At 37.7% G+C, this 23,261-nt stretch overlaps 2 protein-coding genes across 5 annotated transcripts in view; one reads left to right on the top strand and one right to left on the bottom strand.

The window, feature by feature from the left end:
• The window catches only part of pdcd11 (programmed cell death 11), a 25,754-nt gene extending 8,457 nt beyond the window's left edge, over positions 1–17,297 (top strand). For all 4 annotated transcript variants that reach the window (XM_079864723.1, XM_079864721.1, XM_079864720.1 and 1 more), the window contains exons 16-36: positions 730–900; positions 3,134–3,347; positions 3,466–3,618; positions 4,918–5,030; positions 5,119–5,597; positions 6,583–6,645; positions 6,788–6,866; positions 6,949–7,038; positions 7,860–7,968; positions 8,161–8,338; positions 8,456–8,515; positions 10,214–10,333; positions 10,416–10,538; positions 10,682–10,850; positions 10,934–11,140; positions 11,241–11,384; positions 13,567–13,817; positions 14,038–14,206; positions 15,028–15,181; positions 15,313–15,478; positions 16,351–17,297. In XM_079864723.1, the coding sequence (XP_079720849.1) occupies positions 730–900; positions 3,134–3,347; positions 3,466–3,618; positions 4,918–5,030; positions 5,119–5,597; positions 6,583–6,645; positions 6,788–6,866; positions 6,949–7,038; positions 7,860–7,968; positions 8,161–8,338; positions 8,456–8,515; positions 10,214–10,333; positions 10,416–10,538; positions 10,682–10,850; positions 10,934–11,140; positions 11,241–11,384; positions 13,567–13,817; positions 14,038–14,206; positions 15,028–15,181; positions 15,313–15,478; positions 16,351–16,522 (3,384 nt within the window). In that variant the 3' untranslated portion in view covers positions 16,523–17,297. The remainder of the gene's footprint in view (positions 1–729; positions 901–3,133; positions 3,348–3,465; positions 3,619–4,917; positions 5,031–5,118; positions 5,598–6,582; positions 6,646–6,787; positions 6,867–6,948; positions 7,039–7,859; positions 7,969–8,160; positions 8,339–8,455; positions 8,516–10,213; positions 10,334–10,415; positions 10,539–10,681; positions 10,851–10,933; positions 11,141–11,240; positions 11,385–13,566; positions 13,818–14,037; positions 14,207–15,027; positions 15,182–15,312; positions 15,479–16,350) is intronic.
• Positions 16,817–23,261, bottom strand: LOC307154672 (RING finger protein 122). The gene is made up of 6 exons (XM_079864725.1): positions 22,098–23,261; positions 20,427–20,577; positions 19,797–19,839; positions 19,331–19,372; positions 18,358–18,440; positions 16,817–17,550 (listed from the first exon to the last, which is right to left on the bottom strand). The coding sequence occupies exons 1-6, from the start codon at positions 22,120–22,122 to the stop codon at positions 17,427–17,429; spliced, it is 468 nt and encodes a 155-aa protein (XP_079720851.1). The 5' UTR covers positions 22,123–23,261; the 3' UTR covers positions 16,817–17,426.

Here is a 23,261-nt window from a genome sequence, read left to right as displayed (position 1 = left end):
CATTCTCATCTGTCAGTAAAAAGTCGTTTTGCAACTAAAAAATCTGTATTCGAGCTGCACGATTAATCGTTAAAAGATCGTGATCTTGATTCAAAGACACGTGATTTGGCTGTGTCTGTTAAAGATTGACAAGTACGATCACAGCAAACATTTAAATCTGCGTTGGCACTGAACCAGAGAGAGTAGTTGTCATGTATAGATATGAAACAAGTACTGAGATAAAAGTTAATAGTTCAGATATAAACACTGATGTCTACGATAGCGATAAAAATACAGTGAATTACCTTTTGAAAGTAACTTGATGCTTCAAATAAAGTTTGTATCAAATATGCCATTGTGACTGTTAAAAAAAATTGTCACTGACTCATTCATTGAAAAGATTCATTCAAAAATGCTGATTAATCCAGTAATGAAACAAGAGAAGGCTTAATGAGTGAGTCATTGAATACTTGTTTTTTAAACAATTAATTAAAATTAATTAAACTTTTTTTATATATATATATATATATATATATATATATATATATATATATATATATATATATATATTGCAGCAATTAACATTTTGTCACAATCTCTACTAAATGACATTATTTTGTTTAGTTGTATATTCAGAATCGTGGGAGAAATCTTGATCTTTATATTTTAAACAAAGAAATCGTGTTTATCCAGAATCATGCAGCTTTAATTTGCAGACCGTTCAGTTCTTCTTAACCGAGACCTGTTCAGACTCTCACCAAGAAACCCCTACTGAAGGCCTGTCTGGAGGACGGCAACATCCCGCAGAAGTTCTCCGAGCTCCAGGTGGGGATGCAGATGCTGGGCTGGGTGAAGAACATCATGCCTTATGGAGTCTTTATCGATTTCCCGCACGGACTCTTCGGCCTCGCTCCTAAAGATGTATGTTTGCATTTTGGTTGTTTGGATAGTTTGGACACTGTTTAAATGTTAATGACATTAGTTGTGGCACACATCAACCAATGGGATAGTTCACCAAAAAATACTGTCATCATTTACTCACCCTCATGTTGTTCCAAACCTGTATGAATTTCTTTCTTATGCTGAACACAAAAGATGATATTTTGAGGAATGTCAGTAAACAAACAGACTCCATTGACTTCAATTGACTCTGAACAACCTTTTTTGGGTGAACTATCCCTTTAACAGTCCATTTGAAATGGCCTACTTTGTCTGTGAATCTCTGCTTGCCTTACATTATGATCATTGTAAATGAAACCTTCACTTAAGCCCTATTCGGACGGGACTAGTTTAACATGGAGAGGTGGGGTAAAGTAATTAAGAGTAAAGTAAAGAGATAAGATATCTCAGTAATTATCTCTATTACGTTGCTTCCTGAAATCATGTGGGGTTGTACATTTCTAATATCAGGAAGCAACGTAATAGAGATAGAGATAATTACTGAGATATCTTAACCCATGAGAATTGGCCATTATTATTATGGGTATTCTGTTTGTTAGGATATTTATATAGGGAATGTTATTCAGGGCTATTATAGTTAATTAAAACTAAATCCAAAACCATATTAAAAAAACATTGAACGTTACTCAAAGTCCCCCTGTAGTCAATAATTGTATCCCTTAAAACTCATCTTTGAACACAAAAATGACATATTTAAAAGTTTTTTTCCTTGAAAAAAAAGTATTCATGCCTTAAAGGGATAGTTCACCCAAAAATGAAAATTCTGTCAGTAATTACTCACCCTCATGTTGTTCCAAACCCGTAAGACCTTCGTTCATCTTCGGAACACAAATTAAGATATTTTTGATGAAATCTGAGAGCTGTCTCACTCCTCCATAGGCTTCTAAGGGACTGAAACTTGCTGGCCCAGAAAAGTTATTAAAGAGATCGTTAATATAGTCCAAGTGACTCCAGTGGCTCAATCTCAAGTTTATAAAGCGACGAGAATACTTTTTGTGCGCAAAAACAAACAAAAATAACGACTTTATTCCACTATTCATTTCCTTCTCTCTGGGCCTCTAGTTGGTTCACGTAGTGTTTTTGCGTAGCGCGTCTGTGTTACACGTCACCACGTAGGCTCACAATTGGCCGAAGCTGGTCATGTGTGTGATGCGTGATGACGTGCAACACAGACGCGCAGCGCAAAAACACTACAAGGCCCAGAGAGAAGGAAATGAATAGTGGAATAAAGTCGTTATTTTTGTTTGTTTTTGCGCACAAAAAGTATTCTCGTCGCTTTATAAACTTAAGATTGAGCCACTGGAGTCACTTGGACTATATTAACGATGTCTTTAATAACTTTTCTGGGCCAGCAAGTTTCAGTCCCTTAGAAGCCTATGGAGGAGTGAGACAACTCTCAGATTTAATCAAAAATATCTTAATTTGTGTTCCGAAGATGAACGAAGGTCTTACGGGGTTGGAACAACATGAGGGTGAGTAATTACTGACAGAATTTTCATTTTTGGGTGAACTAACCCTTTAAAATAGTTTGAATGTAACTCTACACCCTTGCCTCATAGTTCTATGAATATGCAAATTAGCCCCGCCTCCACTCACTCACACCAGCTCAGAGATCCACTCACTGATGATCACACATTGATGTGATTGGTTACAAGGTGGTTTGTGACGTCAGAAACACCAGCGATCTCAAACCGTGTTTTTGAGACTGTCTTTGATTCACTGCAGTTTTAAGGAGAAAATACTCAGCAATGGTGTTGACTTATGAATTTGCACATGGTTCGGCTTAAAGCATATTAAAAACACCACATAGACATAAACAACATTAAAAGCTTGTGTTTCACAGCAGGGGGACTTTAAAATAAAATGAACGTTAACTGAAATAAAATAAAATATACAAAAACGTAAACTTAAAAAGCTATATAGACATGTAAAAAAAAAATACTAATAATAATTTACTATAACACTGATGTTGTGTTCAAGTGTAAAAGTATAAAAGTAAAAATTTCATACCGGAATTGTCCCTCATAACCAAACCAGTTCTACATCACCTTAAAATAAATAAAATTTTATAAAAATAAATTTTTAAACCACTAGTATTTCCTTTGTCGACTAGCAGCAGCAGCGTTGTTTACTCAACTAGTCTGACACATCCCTAGTGCAGATGTGATGATGTTGTGTTTCAATCTCATTGTAGGCTATGGCCGACCAGTTCGTCACAAACACATCAGGCGTCTTTGATATCGGCCAGTCGGTTGTTGCCCTAGTGACCCATCTGGACGAAGAAAAGCAAAGGTTTCTGGTCAGCCTGAAGGTGTCAGAATTGAGTCTCTTGGAGCAAGGTGCCCACGCCAGACTGATCCAGGGTCTGAAGGAAAGGAAGTCCATCTTTGAGATGGTTTCTGGCAGAGGTACGAGTGTAGGCTCCGATGAACAACAAACAATAGGTTGTCTGACTTCTGCTTTCCGCTCTTTGGATTATATTTTAGTGTTTTTAATCAAGTTATCCAACTCTCTGTCTGTCTCCAGGGGAGTCTGACGTCCTACAACAGCTCTCTGCTGTGTCGCTCGGAGATAAAATCAAGGTGACGGTGGGAGATGCCAGAGAGGACGGCTCGGTCACAGTGACCTCAGATCGGCTCAGTGAAGCCACTGTGTTGGCCTCAAAGTTCCACACAGAAGGTGAGGACCGCCTTTCTTTTAAATAAGGTTCTGTTTAAGATAACAAAACTGCACTCCAAATGTAACTAGTTTGTAATTTTAATGATTTTAACTTTTACTACACAACTCAATAACAGTACTCTGTCTATTTCAAGTCGACATGACTTGATTCAGTCGGTCAAGAACTGCAGCCACCAATTCAGTGATTGAGCCCTTCAAACTAGGGGTGTACGATATTATGATTTTTGATCATGAGTGATTAAAATGTCTCCACGATCTGCTTTAGAACATCACATGTTAACTTGCAGTTCTTTACAATCACGGAAGTTTATTATTTGCATGCTTTTTAAAGTCTTGCCTGTTAAGCTATTTATTCGCATGCACACTAAAAGCGTCAAATGGCGCACGAGTACTAAACTATGCTAGGGTCTTATTTTTAATAGCAAAGATAAAAAATCTTCTCCCACCCCTACTTTTGGTCTGCCATTCTTTTACTTTTGTACTTTGTTACCTTTTAAGGCTACATTTTTACTGTTCAGTCACTTACAAAATGTTAAAACCAACATGAAAAAAATCACAATAAAATCAAAAATTGTGATTTTCCGGAAAAATACAGCGATATGATATTTTTTCCATATCGCCTGCCCCTATTTCAAACTGGTAACTTTTGAACTTTTGAGTTCTTGTTTTTGTTTAGATTTTTTCAATCAGACTGAAAAACTGTCGGAGTGTATCTGCAGTGTTTAAGTGTCATATTAGTATTATTTATATAGTATTATAGTCTTTATTAATATTTTTAATTGGCTTTTCTTTTTTATATTTATAGTTTCTTTTTCTTTTAGTTGTAGTAATTTTGTGCTTTTTTGCTTATTTTTAAATATTTTTATTTTGCTTTAAATTATTTTAGTTATTTTAGTACACAAAATTATTTCACTTAGTTGCGTTGGGCAACATTTTATAATTTTCGTTTAAGTTTTTTATTTAATATTTTAATTTAATGTTATTTCAGTTTTATTTCAATGACTGAAAACAAATTTCAATCATTTTAGTTTACAAGAACAACACTGTTCAGCATCAGCGGAAGAATAGAAATGTTCATGAACTTCCATTAGAACTGAATGTCTTGAATGGTTTGATTCCAAATGTAACAGATTCCTGTTTAAGTGATGCTCATATTGGGCTGTCTACATGTCTGGACTGAAAAAGCATATAAACTGCCTTTTAAAACTTCAAAAAGTGGTTATATGTACATGTGCAGATCTTTACATGGATGGATAACATGCTAGTTCTCGCCTAACTAGATTTGTGTGAATGTTTCAGGCGTGAATGTGACTCCGGGCTGCAAATTCAGCGCAGTGATTCTCCATGTTGACCCTTTAAAGTCTGAGGTCCATGTGTCGCTGCTTCCAAAGTTGATCACGAACAAGAAGAAAGTAAGCACTACTTGCAGCTCTGAAAATCCACAGCATCTGACTTGTTCAGGAAAGTCTGTTAAAGTTGATCCTTTGTGTTTTTCTTCAGTTGACAAAGGACTCCAAACTCGATGCAACAATCCAGTACACCGATAAAGACTTTGCTGTCGTCTCATTGGGTGACACTGGTCACCTGACCATCATTCTCCTTCAGACTCACTTAAATGGTTCAAAGAAGTTTTCAGTTGGTTCCCATCTGAATGTGACCGTGGAGGACCCGAGCAGCGAGGAATTAGGAGGACTTCCTCTTGTAGCGTTCCAGCACACTGATACCAAACACAAGCAGCCCAAATCCAAGAGCCAAGGTCGATCCCGTGACCTCATTCTTGGAGAAGTGATGACGGTCACAGTAAAGAAGGTGAAGCCCATGCACGTGCTGGTGACGCTGCCGTCGGGGACCATAGGAAGGATCCATGTGTCTGAGATAGAGGAGTCTCCTGCGGTTGGCAGCTTCCCAACATCATCCCTGAAGGTCGGCGCAGAGGTCGAAGCCAGAGTGATTGGAGGGCACACAGTTCGTGGTCACAAGTAAATACAGCAGTGTTACTTCGCTGATTTTCAATCACTTTTGTGTTGTTACAATGTTGGTAGTAGGCCTGGGCGATATGGCCAAAAAAATCATATCTCGGTACTTTCTACGTTTTTCTATTTGGATGAAGAAAATCTGTATTTATTTAAAAAAATGTTATTTCACATCCTGCCCAATGATATAAAACAATATTTATTATTATTTATTTATTTTATTAATCAATTAATTAGTTGTTTATTTATTATTTTTATGTAATTTTTTTATTATTATTTATTTATTTATTTATTTATTTATTTATTTATTTATTTATTTCCATTATTATTATTATTATTTCTTTTTTAATTTTTTTCTCCTTTTTTATTTAAATGATTTGGGTTTATTTTATAAAATAGTTTTAAATTGTATTTATTTGTATTTTATTTTTAATTACTTTTTTTGTATTTCATTTATTTCTAAATGCTTTAATGTTGTGTTATTTTATTTTGCTGTTTTATGGCACAATGTGTTTATTTGACTGTTTTTCTATCAGCATGTTTTCAAAAGACTCATAACATTTCGTATTATATCTTTTTTTTTTTCATAGTTTAATTTTTGTTGCTCAATGTGAGGAATATGCCACATGTTGCAACATGAAGTTTTGGAGGGAAGAAAAATAATTATCATTCTTGTAATTTGATTTAAATCACATTTGCAGTTCAGACTTGAGTTTTATTTACTTGCCAAAGGCACTTTTTACTCTCTTTGACGCTTGACGAGTGTTCATTTTATTAAAAACAAAAAAATTCCCAATGTCAAAATGAGAAAAGTGTCAAAAACATCAATGCATAAAACAATACTTTTCATTGGTGCTATAGTGATAATGTCAGCTTTTATGGACTTTTGACATTGTTTTTTTATTTGATATTTGGGTAGCATAAAATTAGTTTTATTTGGAAAAGCATTGATTTTAGTTGTTTATTCTCATGAAATATTCTCTTTCAACAGTTTCCTTCCAATCTCTCACCCCGACTATGCTGTTTCCATACCTGAACTCAGTCTTCTGCCCAGGTATACGTTGCTACAGCTCTCCATACATTAATATATGTGAGAAAGCAGCCTATGGGAACAGTTGTAACAAACATTTGCTGTCTGTGTGAGTTTTATATTCGTTGTTTTGCGATACTGCAGACTCTTACTCTTTCTATTTCAGAACTCTGAAAGCTGGTGACAAGCAGTCAGTTGACACAAACTTCACACCTGGAGATGAAGTCTTATGTTTCCCGTCAACGGTAACTTTTGAAATCTAAAGAACTGCAAATATAATTTAAAAACTGCATGAACTGTTGAAGTAATTTTTTGCCTTTTTTTCAGTACAACGTAACAAAAAAAACCTTGGAAGTTGAAGTGAAGCCCAACCTCACTGGAACCGTTGAGCTCTTAGCCATGATTAAAAAACCTGGGGTGAGACTCTACCAATTTGTTTTTCTTGCTTGTTAAATTGAGTATTTTAAAAGCAAAGTGTTGTAAGATTGCATTGCTCTTACAAAAAGTATTTCATTTGTATTTGGCAGTAAATTAAATAAACAGGAACATATGTTAATTTCTTGAGAAAGTTAATTTAATGGTAAATTATGATATAAAATATTACTTTATTAGTTTACCCGTAAAAGTCATTTTTAATGCATTATGCGCTGATTAACTGCATAGAAAGAGGACCTATTATTTACTTTTTTACATTTTCAACTTTCTTTAGGGTGTAATGTTTCTGTTTGAGAATGAAAAAGGTCTGCAAAGTTACAAAGCACAAAGTTACTCCAGAGGGAGTTAATCTCTATACAGTAACACTGTTTCTGAACTCCCTGAAACGCCCCGATTGTAGTCTTGAGTTTACTTCCGGGAACAAACACAACAAATATTCCTCATTTAAATAATTCCCGCCAAAGGCATATGCAAAAAAAAATATGCAAGGCCTGGTTGAGTTGAGTTATAGTGTGTTGAAACTCGCTGTTATGGTAAGGAGTCTGACATTTCCCAAACACGCTGGAAGCGGTTGACCAATTACAACACACTGGTCCAGCCGACCAATCAGAGCACATTGTGCTTTTCAGAAGGGGCTTCATAGACTGGAACTAAACAGAGCGTTACTGACAGACTGGAAGAGAGGTGCTGCAACAATGTCAAATATATGAAAAATAATGTTTATGAACAAAGGGCATAATAGGTCCTCTTTAAATGAATGTGGTAACAAACAAGCTATAACTTTAACATTTGTTTTCCCACAGCAAGCTAATCAACCAAAGAAGCTGTTTAAACCCGGACAGACTGTTTCTGCAAAGGTTGTTGGTGTTAGTTTCAACAGGACTCAACTACGGCTTTCTCTGTCACTCACAGGTAATACTTGTAGTTTTATCTGGAGTCATAACTACACTCTGTCAGAGGAGATTTCCTAGCTCATATTTTCTCCTTGTTATAACAAACGCTGAGTCACATTATACTTTGATGTTGCACTTCTGCCATCGTGACGCACGTTGCAGTCGTCCCTCGAGCCTCTTTAGCATTTCCTGTTGTGTGCTGTTGCTGTAGGGATGTACAAGCTGGAGCAAGGGTTGGTCACTATGGCGACGGTTCGGAAAGTTGAGCCTCACCAGGGATTGTCGCTTCATCTCCCATTTGAGAATTGGGGTTTTGCTTCGGTAACGGATCTCTCTGATGCATATGCAGACAACCCACTGGAGCCCTACAAACAGGGCCAACTTGTCCGGTGAGTCATGAGACATGACCTAGCTGGAATTGTTTATGATGAATGTCTTCAGGATTTTTCCTACAAGGAAGCTCTAAAATGTAAAGTTTGTTAATGTGTGCATGTCCTTTTTTCCAGGTGCTATATTATTGAGGAGGTTAAAGAGAGGAACTTCAGCGTGTCATTACGCCCCTCCAGGTATATTATCAAGTGTCATTTAAATGATGAGAACAAACTGGGTGAAGATCTGCAATCACTTTTCACTTTGGAAACATGAGGACCTTTTCAGCCATTACATTTATTTATCTCTTTTTATTTTGTTGTTTTATTTTTATTTGACATTTACATGTTTATATTGATAATCAATAGCTCCTTACAAGAGGACGGTATCTCAGACAATAAATACAAATAAAATGACGACTTACCACATTACCTAAATAAATATTACATCGACAATAATGTTATAGTGACAGACGGTAATGATTTTTAATAAATGGTAGCTGTAACAATAATAGTCCAATTTGTACTTCAATAATTAAGTACAGTTGTGTACTTAAATGATTAGTTCACCCAAAATGACTTACACTCAAGCCTAGGTGCATATGACTTTCTTTATTCAGTCAAACACAGTCAGAGTTTTATAAAAACAATATCCTGGCTCTTCCCAGCTTTATAATGGGAGTGAATGGTACCATTTTTTTGAAGCCCAAAAAAGCACATCCATCCATCATAAAAGTAATCCATACGGCTCCAGGGGGTTAATAAAGGCCTTCTGAAGCGATGCGTGTTTGTAAGAAAAGTATCCATATTTATAACTTTATAAGCTATAATCTCTGGCTTCCGATAACAGCCGTAAGCCAATCTATTTCCGGCGGAAGAGTGACCTCTGACCCGACGTATTGATGAACATGGAAGCACAGAGGATAGAGCAAAACAAAACACCGGTCATGAATTAGAAGTCTAAAACGAGAATTTTAAAACAGAAATGTGGGAGGAGCTTGAGCCCTATTTGTTTGAATCATGAGGGTCATCTGTTCTCATCTAAGCTTACGCTACTCCTGGGTAGGAGGTCACTCTTCCACCGAAACTAGACTCGCACACAGCCATTACCAGAAGCCAGTGATTATAGTTTATAAAGTTATAAAAATGTATATTTTTCTTTAAAAAACACATTGCTTCGTTCGGAAGGCCGAGTCGAATGGATTACTTTTAGGATGGATGGATGCGCTTTTTTTGGGCTTCAAAATCTAAGGTACCATTCACTCCCATTAAAAAGAGCCAGGATATTTTTTAATATAACTTAAAACTGTGTTTGACTGAAAGAAGAAAGTCATGCACACCTAGTATGCCTTGAGAGTGAGTAAGTTATTCCTAATCTGGTTATTTTTAATTATTCTTCAAACTCGTACCTCGTTTATTATTACACAGCTGTGATTTGTGCTGCTTCTGAGATACCAGCAGTAGCAGCATGATGTGTAGCCTAAAGTATTAAATGGGTGGTCTGTGTCAGTCTTTCACCCATATCATCTGTTGCTTTCTTCTCAGAATATTGAGAACATCCGGCATAGGGCATACATGTGCAGAATTGTGCAAATTATGCCAATCCTTTTTTTTCTTTTGGGTTGTATTTTTGGCCACTAATCTTGCTAGTCATTTGAAACTATTAAATAATTCATCAAAACATTCTGCTCTCATGTAGACATCTGACAAACCATTTCCATTTGTTGTCATTACAAAGAAGCATTATAAAGAATTCTTTAGCTGATTTCAGGTTGGCTTTGTGCCATTTCAGTAAGAAAAGGAGTTAAAGTTTAGGTTTGTCTCATTGTATTGTGCCCAACATTTTTTCTAATAAATTTTTATTATTTTAATTAATTAATTCTTCCCTTTCTGCAGATTTCATAAGGATCAGCAAGATATTACAGACCCAGACATTGAGTCAATTTCCGATATAAAAGAGGACCAGATTATCCGAGGATATGTGACGTCTATTAACGATAAAGGCATATTTGTGAGGTATAGCATCTTTTGATGCACATTTTAATGAAGCCATTCTAGTCTCCTGAGTTGAATTAAAATTATTTTTGTTTTATGAAAGGTTATCAAGGGCCATCACAGGAAGAGTTCAGTTCCAACACGCTACAAAATACTTCATGAACGACCCAAAATCTGTTTCCGAATACATTGCCCTGAATGCACTGGTGACGGCCAAGGTTCTCAGGTAATGTTTCTCTAACTTCACGTGAAGTCCTAACCTAGCCTTTCATTTCACTGAAAGATAATGGAATGCACAGACCAACAATTAAAAATAACCTAGTTATTTGTGATTCATTATAAATTCATATAAATAAATTTAAATTTCAGTGTGAACGCAGAGAACAGCCACGTGAACCTGTCGCTCCTGTCGAAGGACACTGGGAAACCAGATCTACTTCCAAAATCCCTTGATCTAAAACTACGTCTGAAGGGAGAGAAGAAAGTGAAATATGATGAAAAAGTTGCCACGAGGAAACGAGCTCTTTCTGAGAGCCAAGTAAGTGTGTGTGTGTGTGTGTGTTTGTGTTTGACTGTTAGTTTTGAAGAGGTTGAATTTGACCCTGTGTTTTATCCCTGTAGCAACAAGACGATGAGACGGTTGGACAGAAGATAAAAAGGAAAAAAGATGAAGAATGCCCAGTGAATGGAGAACACACGGAAGAGAAGAAAACTTTAAAAAAGAAGAAGAAAAAGAAAACAAAAACTGAGGACAGTGACAGTGGTGTAGATGTGTTTTTCAGAGAGAAGGAAGAAACTACATCGGATAAAAAGTGTAGCCAAGTAAAGGTGACGCATCTCTTTTCAGAGCAATATGATTGAATATTTCGAGATATAGGTGTACAACTTCCTCTCTGATATGTAACACAACTGTTGTCTGAATGTTTAGGTTAAACACGAGGAAACAGAACCAAAACGGCTGCAGGTGAGATGTGGCTTTCCATGGGAATCAACGCTGGGCTCTTTAACACCTTTTGCCGCAGTAGACGACACCCATGAATCCAGTGAGGATGAGCAGGAAGTCACGAGCAAGGTGAACTCACATATGCATCAAAACTAAATTTCTCCCGTGTAGACTGTTGTACTGAGCCCCCAAAGGGACATGGTGATGTACAAAAATATAAAAAGGAAGGAGAGAATCGCATTTCAAAGCTATTGCGTTCACTGAGAAACTTTGTGTTCGCACGGAAGCACTGAAATATAGTTTTTACTTCCACCCTTTATTGTTTCCATCACAAATGTTTCTTGGGAGAATGGGAACATTTTGCAACTGAACACCGCGTTTCCCGGGGGAATGCAAAAGTTTTGGAAAATAAACGCAAAGCTTCTTAGGGGGACGCAAAAATTTACGAATGAACGCAAATTTTCATGGTGGAACGCAGAACTTTTGTAAACAAAAGCAAAGTTTCTCAAGGAGGACACAAAAGTTGTGTGAATGAATGCAAAGTTTCTCAGGGACAGGCAAAAGTTGTGCAAACGAATGCGAAGTTTCTCAAGGAGGACGCAAAAGTTGTGCGAACGAATGAGAAGTTTCTCAGGGAGAGGCAAAAGTTGTGCGAACGAATGCCAAGTTTCTCAGGGAGAGGCAAAAGTTGTGCGAACGAATGCCAAGTTTCTCAGGGAGAGGCAAAAGTTGTGCGAACGAATGCCAAGTTTCTCAGGGAGAGGCAAAAGTGCAAACGAATGAGAAGTTTCTCAGGGAGAGGCAAAAGTGCAAACGAATGAGAAGTTTCTCAGGGAGAGGCAAAAGTTTTGCAAACGAATGCCAAGTTTCTCAGGGAGAGGCAAAAGTTGTGCGAACGAATGCCAAGTTTCTCAGGGAGAGGCAAAAGTTTTGCAAACGAATGCCAAGTTTCTCAGGGAGAGGCAAAAGTTGTGCGAACGAATGCCAAGTTTCTCAGGGAGAGGCAAAAGTGCAAACGAATGAGAAGTTTCTCAGGGAGAGGCAAAAGTGCAAACGAATGAGAAGTTTCTCAGGGAGAGGCAAAAGTTTTGCAAACGAATGCCAAGTTTCTCAGGGAGACGCAAAAGTTGTGCAAACGAATGTGAAGTTTCTCAGGGAGACGTAAAAGTGCAAACGAATGTGAAGTTTCTCAGGGAGACGCAAAAGTTGTGCGAACGAATGAGAAGTTTCTCAGGGAGAGACAAAAGTTGTGCAAACGAATGAGAAGTTTCTCTGGGAGACGCAAAAGTTGTGCAAACGAATGTGAAGTTTCTCAGGGAGACGTAAAAGTGCAAACGAATGTGAAGTTTCTCAGGGAGACGCAAAAGTGCAAACGAATGAGAAGTTTCTCAGGGAGAGGCAAAAGTGCAAACGAATGAGAAGTTTCTCAGGGAGAGGCAAACGTTTTGCAAACGAATGCCAAGTTTCTCAGGGAGAGGCAAAAGTTTTGCAAACGAATGCCAAGTTTCTCAGGGAGAGACAAAAGTTGTGCAAACGAATGAGAAGTTTCTCAGGGAGAGGCAAAAGTTGTGCAAACGAATGAGAAGTTTCTCAGGGAGAGGCAAAAGTTTTGCGAACGAATGCCAAGTTTCTCAGGGAGAGGCAAAAGTTGTGCAAACGAATGAGAAGTTTCTCAGGGAGACGCAAAAGTTGTACAAACGAATGTGAAGTTTCTCAGGGAGACGCAAAAGTTGTGCGAACGAATGCCAAGTTTCTCAGGGAGAGGCAAAAGTTGTGCGAACGAATGCCAAGTTTCTCAGGGAGAGGCAAAAGTTGTGCGAACGAATGCCAAGTTTCTCAGGGAGACGCAAAAGTTGTGCGAACGAATGCCAAGTTTCTCAGGGAGAGGCAAAAGTTGTGCGAACGAATGCAAAGTTTCTCAAGGAGTGTTTATTTTTATTATTATTTTTTTTTTCCTCTCTTTATTGTCTTGTCGATATATTTAGCGGTATTGTCTTTACTGTTTGGTGTGATGTTTTTGGGTTGTGTGTGTAATATGTGCTAAATTGTGAATAAAAAAAATCACAACAGAAAAAATGTAAGGTTAAAGGTGCACACACTGAAAATAAATTGTGAAACAATTTTCACTCAAACATTACTAATAAATTTCACAAAAAATAACAAAAAAACGGCAAGAAACACATTGAATTTCACATGAAAATTTGAATTTACAAGTATTTTCTTGTAAAACTTGCTCATTTTATTTACAATAAAACAATTTTTTACAATGCATTGCCTGCAAACACCGTAAACGGCTCCTCTTTCTCTCCAGCCTGTGAAAATGTCCCGTAAGGAGTTAAAGCAGGAGCAGCAGAATGCGGAGCAGCAGCTCATCAAGCTGGAGACAGAGCTCATGGACACATCTGTACGACCCGACAGCACAACGGCGTTTGAGCGTCTGCTCCTGTCGTCTCCGGACAGCTCCCTCCTCTGGCTGCAGTACATGGCTTTCCATCTGCAGGCCACGGAGATCGAGCAGGCGCGCGCAGTCGCCGAGAGAGCCCTCAAAACCATCTCCTTCAGGTGAAACACTTTAGTTTGTATGGTTGCCATTCAGGGCTTGACATTAACTTTTTTCAGGAAACCTGTTTGAAAGCAGTCATTATTGTCTTAGTTGCAAAGAAATTACACTTTTAATTAAAGGATTATCTGTTGCTCAGCCCGCTTTTAGCATAAATGTTTTGAAAAGCATCCAAATGAAATCAAATTTTACTACTATTAACCAGTTTGTTTGTGTGTTTAGAGAGGAACAGGAAAAGCTGAACGTGTGGGTGGCCATGCTGAATCTGGAGAACATGTACGGGACACCGGACAGTTTGCAGAAAATCTTTGACCGGGCCATCCAATACTGTGAACCTCTTCCTGTGTACCAGCAGCTTGCCGACATTTATGCCAAGTCGGACAAGATCAAAGTGAGCATTATGTCTGGTGACGTGGTCGGATTGGTTGTTAGTTGGGACGCACTGATGTGACATGGGGTTGGGTGGTATGACCAAAATTTTATATCACAGCCACTTACACTCCCATTCAAAAGTAAGGGGTCTGTATTATTATCATTTTTTTTTATAGATAATTTTTATTGCAAGAATGCATTAAATTGATCAAAAGTGACAGTGAAGACATTTATAATCTTACAAAGGATTTCTATTTAAAATAAATGCTGTTCTTTTGAACTTTCTGAGAATAGATAATTCGGAAAAGAATGAAAAGAAAATGTCCACAGAAATATTAAGCACAACTGTTTTCAACATTGATAATAAAAAGAAAGGAAACAGGATCATGTGACACTGAAGACTGGAGGAATGTTGCTGAAATTTCAGCTTTGCATCACTGGAATAAATTACATTTTAATATATATACAAACAGAAAACGGTAATGTCACAATATTACTGTTTTACTGTATTTTTTTATCAAAAAAATGCAGCCTTGTTTGAAAAAATAAAAAAAAATAAACTCACCAACCCTGAACCTTTGAACGGTAGTGTAAATATGTTGACTGTGGTATAAATGGTAACAAAAGGTCTTTTTAAACCATTTATACATACATTTATTAAAAAAGCTAAAACATAAACGAGCCATCAGAAAAATACAATGTAGTGCATGAAATGGTTGATACTAATATGGCCACCAATATATTGTGTATCCAAAGTTGTTTTGTTGGTCAGTTAGTTGCGTCAAAGTTGAAACTCTGTATCACAGTATTAAACTTTTTGTATCCTGTATGTGTATGTAGGAGGCTGAGAGTCTTTATAAAAACATGGTGAAGCGCTTCAGACAGGAGAAAGCTGTATATCTGAGTTACGGCACCTTCCTGCTACGACAGCGTCAGAGCGACGCTACAAATGCCCTCCTTCAGAGGGCGCTGCAGAGCCTGTCCAATAAAGACCGTGAGTGCCAGCTACATGTCATCTCTGTGGGAACTGGGTGTCATGAATCTGAAAAAGCTATTTAAATGATATCCAGACCCTCCAGGTTGCCTGTTAGCAGCTCATGCATTGTTTCCTCACTACCTTTCCAGACGTGGACCTGATTGCCAAATTTGCCCGGCTGGAGTTTCAGTACGGGAATACTGAGAGGGGCAAATCCATGTTTGAAAAGGTCCTGAGTACCTACCCCAAACGCACAGACCTGTGGTCCGTCTTCATAGACCTGATGGTGAAGCACGGCTCTCAGAGGGAAGTGAGGTAAGCACACCTGTACTTCATGTTGTCCATATTATGAATTTTTAAACCCTTTCAATCATCAAAATCAACCAATCAAATTATTGGTTTTGATTTTGTTTTAAATCAAAATAACTTAATTGATATTTAAAAAAAGCCCTCATATTGGCCATATCGGTTCTCAATATCTATTTCTTTCTATTGTAATAAAAAGCTGATAGTTGGTCAGTTAGGCTAAAACTTTTATTAATTTTGATTTGGTTTTAAATATTCTGTATTACTTTTTTATTTTTTTTATTTACTTATTTTACATTTTGAATTTATTCTATGTAACTTATTTATTTTATTTACTTTTTATATATATTTTTTTACATTTTATATTATATGTAGGGATGCACCGATATGAACATTTTGGCCGATACCGAAGTCGATAGTCGATATATTGGCCGATAAATCTAAATCCAAATTTTTAAAGTCTCACCATTAAATCCAGGTCCCAAGCACACAATTATAATGATGTTTTCATTATCATTTTTTGTAGCCTATATGACAGACTTGCGCTGCACATGTTGCAATTAACTGTATTTTCCTTTTTGAAGTGATTCCAATCATATTTCCAGCAATTCAAAAGCATCATGGCGAACAGTGTGCATCTGAAGTGTCTCAGCTGAAGGAAATAATCCATTATTTATCAGATTTCATACATTGACCCAATCGGGCCGATAAGGATAACTTAAAAAATGAACATGTATCGGCGTATAGCGATATGATGGCTGATATATCATGCATCCCTAATTATGTAGAGTGGAACAGGATCTTAAAATCTTGTAAATTCTGTTCTCATTTCTTGAGTTTGGCACAACACTTGTTTGAAAATATTTTCCCGTTCCCTCCAGGGAGCTTTTTGACCGCGTGATTCACCTAAGCGTGTCGGTGAAGAAGATCAAGTTCTTCTTCAAGCGCTACCTGGAGTACGAGAAGACAAACGGCACACCTGAGACCATCCAAGCGGTCAAACAGAAAGCTGTGGAATACGTGGAGTCGAAAGGAGCCGAAGCCGCCAGCTAGAACCGTCTATTTTACATCAGGATAAAGATGAATAGAATATCTGAGGACAAACAATCTTTTCTCCCACCCATTTTTCCCCTTGTACACCTATTAACATATTTCCAGAGGTGCGTTTGTGCGCAAACTTGCATCTCCTGTCATATGAGTGTCTATAAATAGCCAGTTTTTCCCTCTTTGATTAAATGACGATTATGGATTTTTTTTAATAATAAAAAATAGTGCTGTTATAGAGGAATTCAGGTTTTGCAATAAAAAAATTCTGCTATCTAAAGCTCCAGAAATCTTTATCCAGCATTTCCTTTTAAAGGAAGGTTAACCACAAAAACATTTTATTCAAAAACAAACAATACAAAATGACAAGAAAAAGGAACGATTCAAGCAGTGAACACGATAAATGGAGAGAAGAACTGCTGGTTACTGATTATATATTGAATATTTCTGTAAGGACTACGCAGGATCTTTATGAAGACCTGTAGTACCAGTCAAACAGACAGTGCACTACACCTACACCCTACCGTCACATATATACGCCCGTTCGTCGGCAGTCAAAGTTTAATTGATTTCTTTTGTTGCCTAGTTAGATCCCCTGAGGCAAACAGATATTTACCTCTCATTTTGATGCCTGTTACCCAGCATGCACGGTGTGCCTCTCGCTTTAGACCCTCGGCACATTACTAATTTAAAGAATATTGTGGCACGATATATAGGAGATTATTCTTATGTTTGGCTACTGAATCACTAGTGGAGGCTGAACGTTGTCGTCCTGGTTTCTCACGTTCTCCAGGTCCGCTGTGGCGGTGCATATAGATGGCTTTGTAGAGCCTTAGCAGGGTCACGTGATTTGTTCCAACGACCGCAGAACCGGAGGGTGTTAATCTGGCCGTGGGCCGCACAGTTTCTGGGGTCACACCTCCTCTGGGTCTTGCAGCACCTCGGCTCCTCGTGGGGCGTCGGCGTTCTGGATACGCATGATTGGTTTATTGCACATCGGGCAGACGCTGCGGATCTCTAACCATTTCAGCAGGCACCTGCAAGTTACAATGAAAGATTTCTTAATGAAAGCACGCTTGCATCTGCCAAACTAGGTTTTTGCATTTCGCTTGAAAATCGCCACCACAATGCTAAGCTGTTGCTTGTAGTTTGTTTAGGTGTCAAAAGTGTGAGCAATAGTAAGAGTGATACTTCAGTGTCTTTAGGACTGATGCATGTTATAAGTGTTTATTCTTCAAACATTTAAATTGCATTGCATTATTTATATATGGATGGATGGATGGATGGACTTAACAGCATAAAATAGACTATTTTATTTCATATATGCCACCATTCAAAAGTTTGGGTCTGTACATTTTTTAAAAATGTTTTTCAAATTAGCCTTTTATGCTTTTATTTAATCAACAAATATAGTACAAACAGTTATATTGTGAAATATTATCATTTAACTCTTTTATTCTATTATTCTGTGATACAAAACTGAATTTTCAGCATCATTACTCCAGTCTTCAGTGTCACATGATCCTTCAGAAATCATTCTAATATGATGATTTGCTGCAGTTTCATATTTTTGTGTAAACCATGGGGTTTTTTTCTGGTTATATATCAGGCGTCATTAATATTTTGTCCATTTTCCAATAAAAAAAATAGTACTCTAACATTGTGGTTTCAAATTGAAGCCACAAAACTTAAAAAAAATAGCAATGCAAAGGCAGTTGATGTGTAAAACTGTGACTGATGAGTTTTCTGTGGAATTCTGCTGGCTCTGTATATTCAAAGCAGTTCTTGGCACAAGTAAATGCGTCATCTCCCGTTAAGTAAACACTTGTTACAGTGGAACTCACTTCTTATGGAAGGTGTGAGAGCACGGGCACACGCCCAGCTCGTCTCTGGTCTTGAATTCCTCTAGACACACGGCACAGGGCTGCTGTGACACAAAACACAAAACTATTTTAGTGTCCGTTTCTTGTATTAACCAAGGCATAATTCAAACACTTTAGCTGTTAAGCAACATGCCGCATGAATGCTGGCTGTAGCCTTTCCAAAAAATTTCCCTTTGTTTTGGTTTGTCTCACTTTTTCCTACTGCATGACTGTGACTTTGCAGTGGTGCTGGAGTTCTATTCGACTGAAAATGACGGCAGTGCTCCCATAATGCAGTTCACCAGGTGGTTGAGAGTACCAGAAAATCCCGCAGAGGTCTATTTGCGTAATCAAGAATTTCCCCTTGAGGTTTTTACGTAACAAGTGAACACATCATAACCTTACTTAAGAAGAATTTTGAATGCACTCAAAATATGGAAATTTGTAATGCAAAACTATCTTTGATTCTGACACTTGTGTTCATAAACCGTTGTTCTCAAGAAACGGTGACATACTACTGATTTAATCAACAGGATACTGAACTTAGTCTCATACTTTGTGAATACTACACATACACTTTACATGATATAGTAATAACTATAAATTGTCCATAATTACGTAACTAACCCTAAACCACACCTAATCCTAACCCTAAGTACATGCAGTTAATTATTATTATTACTCAGTACGAACCCCTTAAAATATATTTAACCCTGTTAATTGTGTATAATTATATATCCATTACATTTTAGGCTACTCCTAATGATTAAAAAGTAGGTTTTAAAACTCTATATGCAGAATTTATGATTGTCCCTGCTGTCTGTGATGTTTTCCCTTTAAAAATAATGGTTTGATCTTTCTGACATACAAATTTTAGAGCACAGTTTCAAGTTTAAAAAGTCACGCATGGTTTTAAAATGCAAATGTTCTTTTACAGAGAGCTTGTTAAACTTACTCCCAGCAGGCTCAGCTTCTTTCCTGCGCCTTTCAACACCACCTTTAAGAGAAAATAAAGAAGAAAAAAATTACACTGTGTTGTTTAATGTTTAATGTTTTTGTTTACAGTCTAGCCTATGATTAAGTCACTCGAAGCTGAAGTGCGAACACGCTCCTCGTCAGTCATTGGTCAACAAACATAGCCACGCCCATAGCTCTCGCCATTGGTCGAGTCAGCAACGTTGCGTCGGATTACACAGATCGCTGTGGCGAATTTCCATAACGACAATCAAAAAGACGTTTTCGAGAAATTGAACGTACCTACAGTTGTCTCTACATAGGGATAGAATAAAGTATTTTAAAAAGCAAAGTTACATATTAACATGCCTAAGACTTTTGCACAGTAGTGTATATCATGAAGGTCATCATCTGTTAGATTGTATTTCATCATATATTTATATCTAACTGTATTGTTTTAGGCCCACCTCATTGTAGCTGTACTGCTCCCTTGTGCCCTGCTGTTTCAACCTGTAAACAAAAAGAGAGAAAAAAATGAAACAACACTTCTACACTTCCTGAGTTCAACTGCAAAAACTGCTGTGGGTGGTGCAAAAGAGAGATGTTGTGATTGTGTGAATCATTTTGGTGTAGCATTTCCTCTGTCAAACTCTCAAACACACATAAATACTTCTACTATACTGTCATCTTAAATTCTGACAAAGTCTTGGATCCAAAATGTAAATTAAACTAATAATTAAATTAAAATGTATTATTTATTATTTATTCATTAAATATATGTGTGTTCAAAAGTAACTTTCCCATAACGTCCAACTAAAAAGTTTCAGAAAAAAACTTTCCATGAATGACGTATAGATAAAGTTTTGTGCTAACAAAGACCGAAGAACGTTTGTTCAGAACTAAGTGAGAACTTTTTCAGAACGTTCTTGCCAGAATATATATATATATATATGTATGCATGCAAACTATAAGAATGTTCCAGACATGTCTTTCTGTGTCTTTCTGCATGTCTCCACAGGAGCGGAACTTAACAAAGGACACGTCTGATTTGTGGTACAGCAGTTGTGCGGGTGTGGTGACTGTGTTTGGGCTCTTGCCTGAACAGATAGCAGCAGAAGATTACACTGAGCATGAAGATGAACATGCCAATGCCCAGTACGATGACGTACACGTTGAGCGGCAGACGGTAGATGTCTTCCTCTGACATATCACAGTTTGAATGCTGCAGCCCTAAACCACAGAGGCAGCCTACACACAAACACACACTCAAATCAGCAGTTTACATCACACGCGAGCAGGAAGAACACAGTTCTTCAGTACGCCCACTTTCAAGGGAATTTTTTGGAAATTAGCTATGCATGCACAAAAAACAAATATGAACAACTGTGGGATTGACTCCCAGCAAACCACCATCTGGCCTTTCGTGAAGCCATATGTTGGTTATAAGAGTGTAACATTCACTGTTTTCTAACCAGTTCTTCTCCATTCATATTCCCCAGTCAGTCAATGTACTTTAAGAGTTAAAGATTAACGCAGAGTCTGCAAGAATCCCCCTTAGTCTGAGTCTGTGGAACGATTCATCTAAGGTGATTATGTGGAGGGGCTTCCAGAGATTATTGTAAGCTCGTGTCATTCTGATGGGGAAGGTACAATGAGATTCAATGTGTGCCACATGGCAACGGACCTCAAGTATAATCATTATTATTTATGCTTTGTCATATGCAATGGCAAAATATTTCATTTCTCTACAGTAATACAACTGAATACATTTTTGTTGAATTCTTATTTTTATTATCATTCGTATGAATGATTATGACTGAATGATTATGATATGCTTTATTGTATATATGGAACTCAAAGAATGATACATTTTTGTAGATGCACAAATGGTCCATAATCTTGTTAAAGCTTTATTCAGGAAAAAGAGGTTTGCATGCTCAGCAGCTTCCTGTATATAACTTCCATATTAAGCAGCACAACTATGATTTCAACATTGATAGTAAATTATTGTTTTATTATCAATGTTGAAATGATAGTTTCTTGACCGGCAAATCATTAGAATTTGAATGATTTCTTAAGGATGTGACACTGAAGACTGGAGTAATGATGGTGAAAATTCAGCTTTGTTCACAGGAATAAATTACATTCTAAAACATATTCAAATAGAAAACAGTTTAAATGTAATAATATTTCCCATTATTACTGTTTTACTGTATTTTTGAACAAATAAATGCAACCTTGGTGAGACTTCCTTCCTTCCTTCAAAAAAAAAAAAAAATCGTACTGACCGCAAACTTTTGAACATATATTTGGGGTCATATATATGAGACCCAAAAATATTATTAATACATAAATATGGCTGCTGTATTATTTGCTTTATCTGGTTTTGGCAGTCGTGTTGACGCGTTTACATGACATACGTAATCAGAATATGAGCAATAATGCGTTTCGTGTTTACTAACTTGGCATTACTGTCATTGCAACGTTTGACTTGTTACATGTCGATCCATGTTTTCATCTAAAAATAAATCTCTAGACATATCAGTTTTCGGAAGAGCGAAAAGGCTTGACAGCATGCGGGTTGTTAAAAGCTTAGCATGAATACTTCCACAATCTTTGACATGCTACCCTTGACCTTTCTGAACGGTTCCCTTTGACTTCTTCAAACTGGTTTCAACATCCTCATCGGCAACAACGCTTCAGTGACTAACGCTGGTGGAAGAAAACAAACTCGAGTTCGGCTTGGACTTTTCGCAAAGGCCACTCACCGTTACACCATTGGAATGGTTGCATGTAATCTGACTCCAAGCAGAGCTGCTGCAAACTCACTGCTCGTCTGGAACAGGCAATGCGGGGGCTGGAGGACGCAACCGAAAACCAGATTCCAGCTCGACTTGTTCCCGACAATTTGCCACTGTGCAACCGACGTTGTCCGAGAACTAGCTCTTAAAATGATAGGGTGTGCTGCCTTTGATTATAGTCAAATTATTCCCTCATTCATCTCACTTTTATAATGCCAGCATCGAAGGACAAAAGATTTCAATCACTCTTTGCCTCGGCTGATGTGAATATGCACTGGGTGCTTTGTTGTTGCAGAGACTAAGGGAGCATATCGTGCCCTTGATGTTCTTCTGGTCTTTTGAGAGCGAGTCCACTTCGGATGTGATCTTCTTTGTGTTGTCGCACTCAAAAGTTGACAAATTCCTTGATAAATCCTGCGTCTGGCGGGTTAGCGAGCCCTAAACATCCATACGTGCAGAAGTGTGAGCAACATACAAGACTCCATCTACAGTCTTTGTCTTCCCTCAAACCCCTCTTGCAAAAGACTTTGGCATGCCTTTGGTTCTCTTGTCGATTATTCCAGCAGTTCCTCCTCTCGGTCTGCCTTGGGTTTTTTTTAGGTATATTCCTTTTTATCGAAGAGCAGGCCCTTTAAGAGAGCAGTATTTTCAAGCGTTTATGTGTGTGGGGGAGTATTTTTTCTCTCCACCTAAAACCATCTGCTCTCTCAATCCTTCCATCAAAAAAGTAGACCGAAAAAACGAATCGTCCCTCGGCTCATTTAACACATATCCCAGCCAAAAAGCAAGCATCTGGGGGGGTTAGAGATGTGTGCTAGTGAGGCTGACCAGTAATATTCTCCAGGAAGGCTCCTGCGTCTTTCCTGGCCGCACACATTCAGTTTGTAAACAGATCTGTGCTGCTCATGTGATCCTGGTTTGCCTCGCAACTCTGTCCTCCAATCCGTCCCTCCCTTCCTGAGCGATTCCCCTCCTCCAATCCCTCACGCTCTCTCTGCGCGACTGCAGTCACAGGATGGCCTCCTCTTCTTCTAAAAGTGAGGGCTGCAACATTGTAGAGGAAGTAAGGCCACATGCACGCGCTGTGCTGCAGAAAACAAGCCGAAGGTGACAGACAAAACAAGTGAGAGT

The sequence above is a fragment of the Squalius cephalus genome, assembly GCF_949319135.1.
Source record: "Squalius cephalus genome assembly, chromosome: 2".
In the NCBI taxonomy this organism is placed as follows: domain Eukaryota; kingdom Metazoa; phylum Chordata; class Actinopteri; order Cypriniformes; family Leuciscidae; genus Squalius; species Squalius cephalus.
The sequence above is the reverse complement of the archived record's forward strand: the minus strand, read 5'-3'. Positions and strand labels throughout refer to the sequence as shown.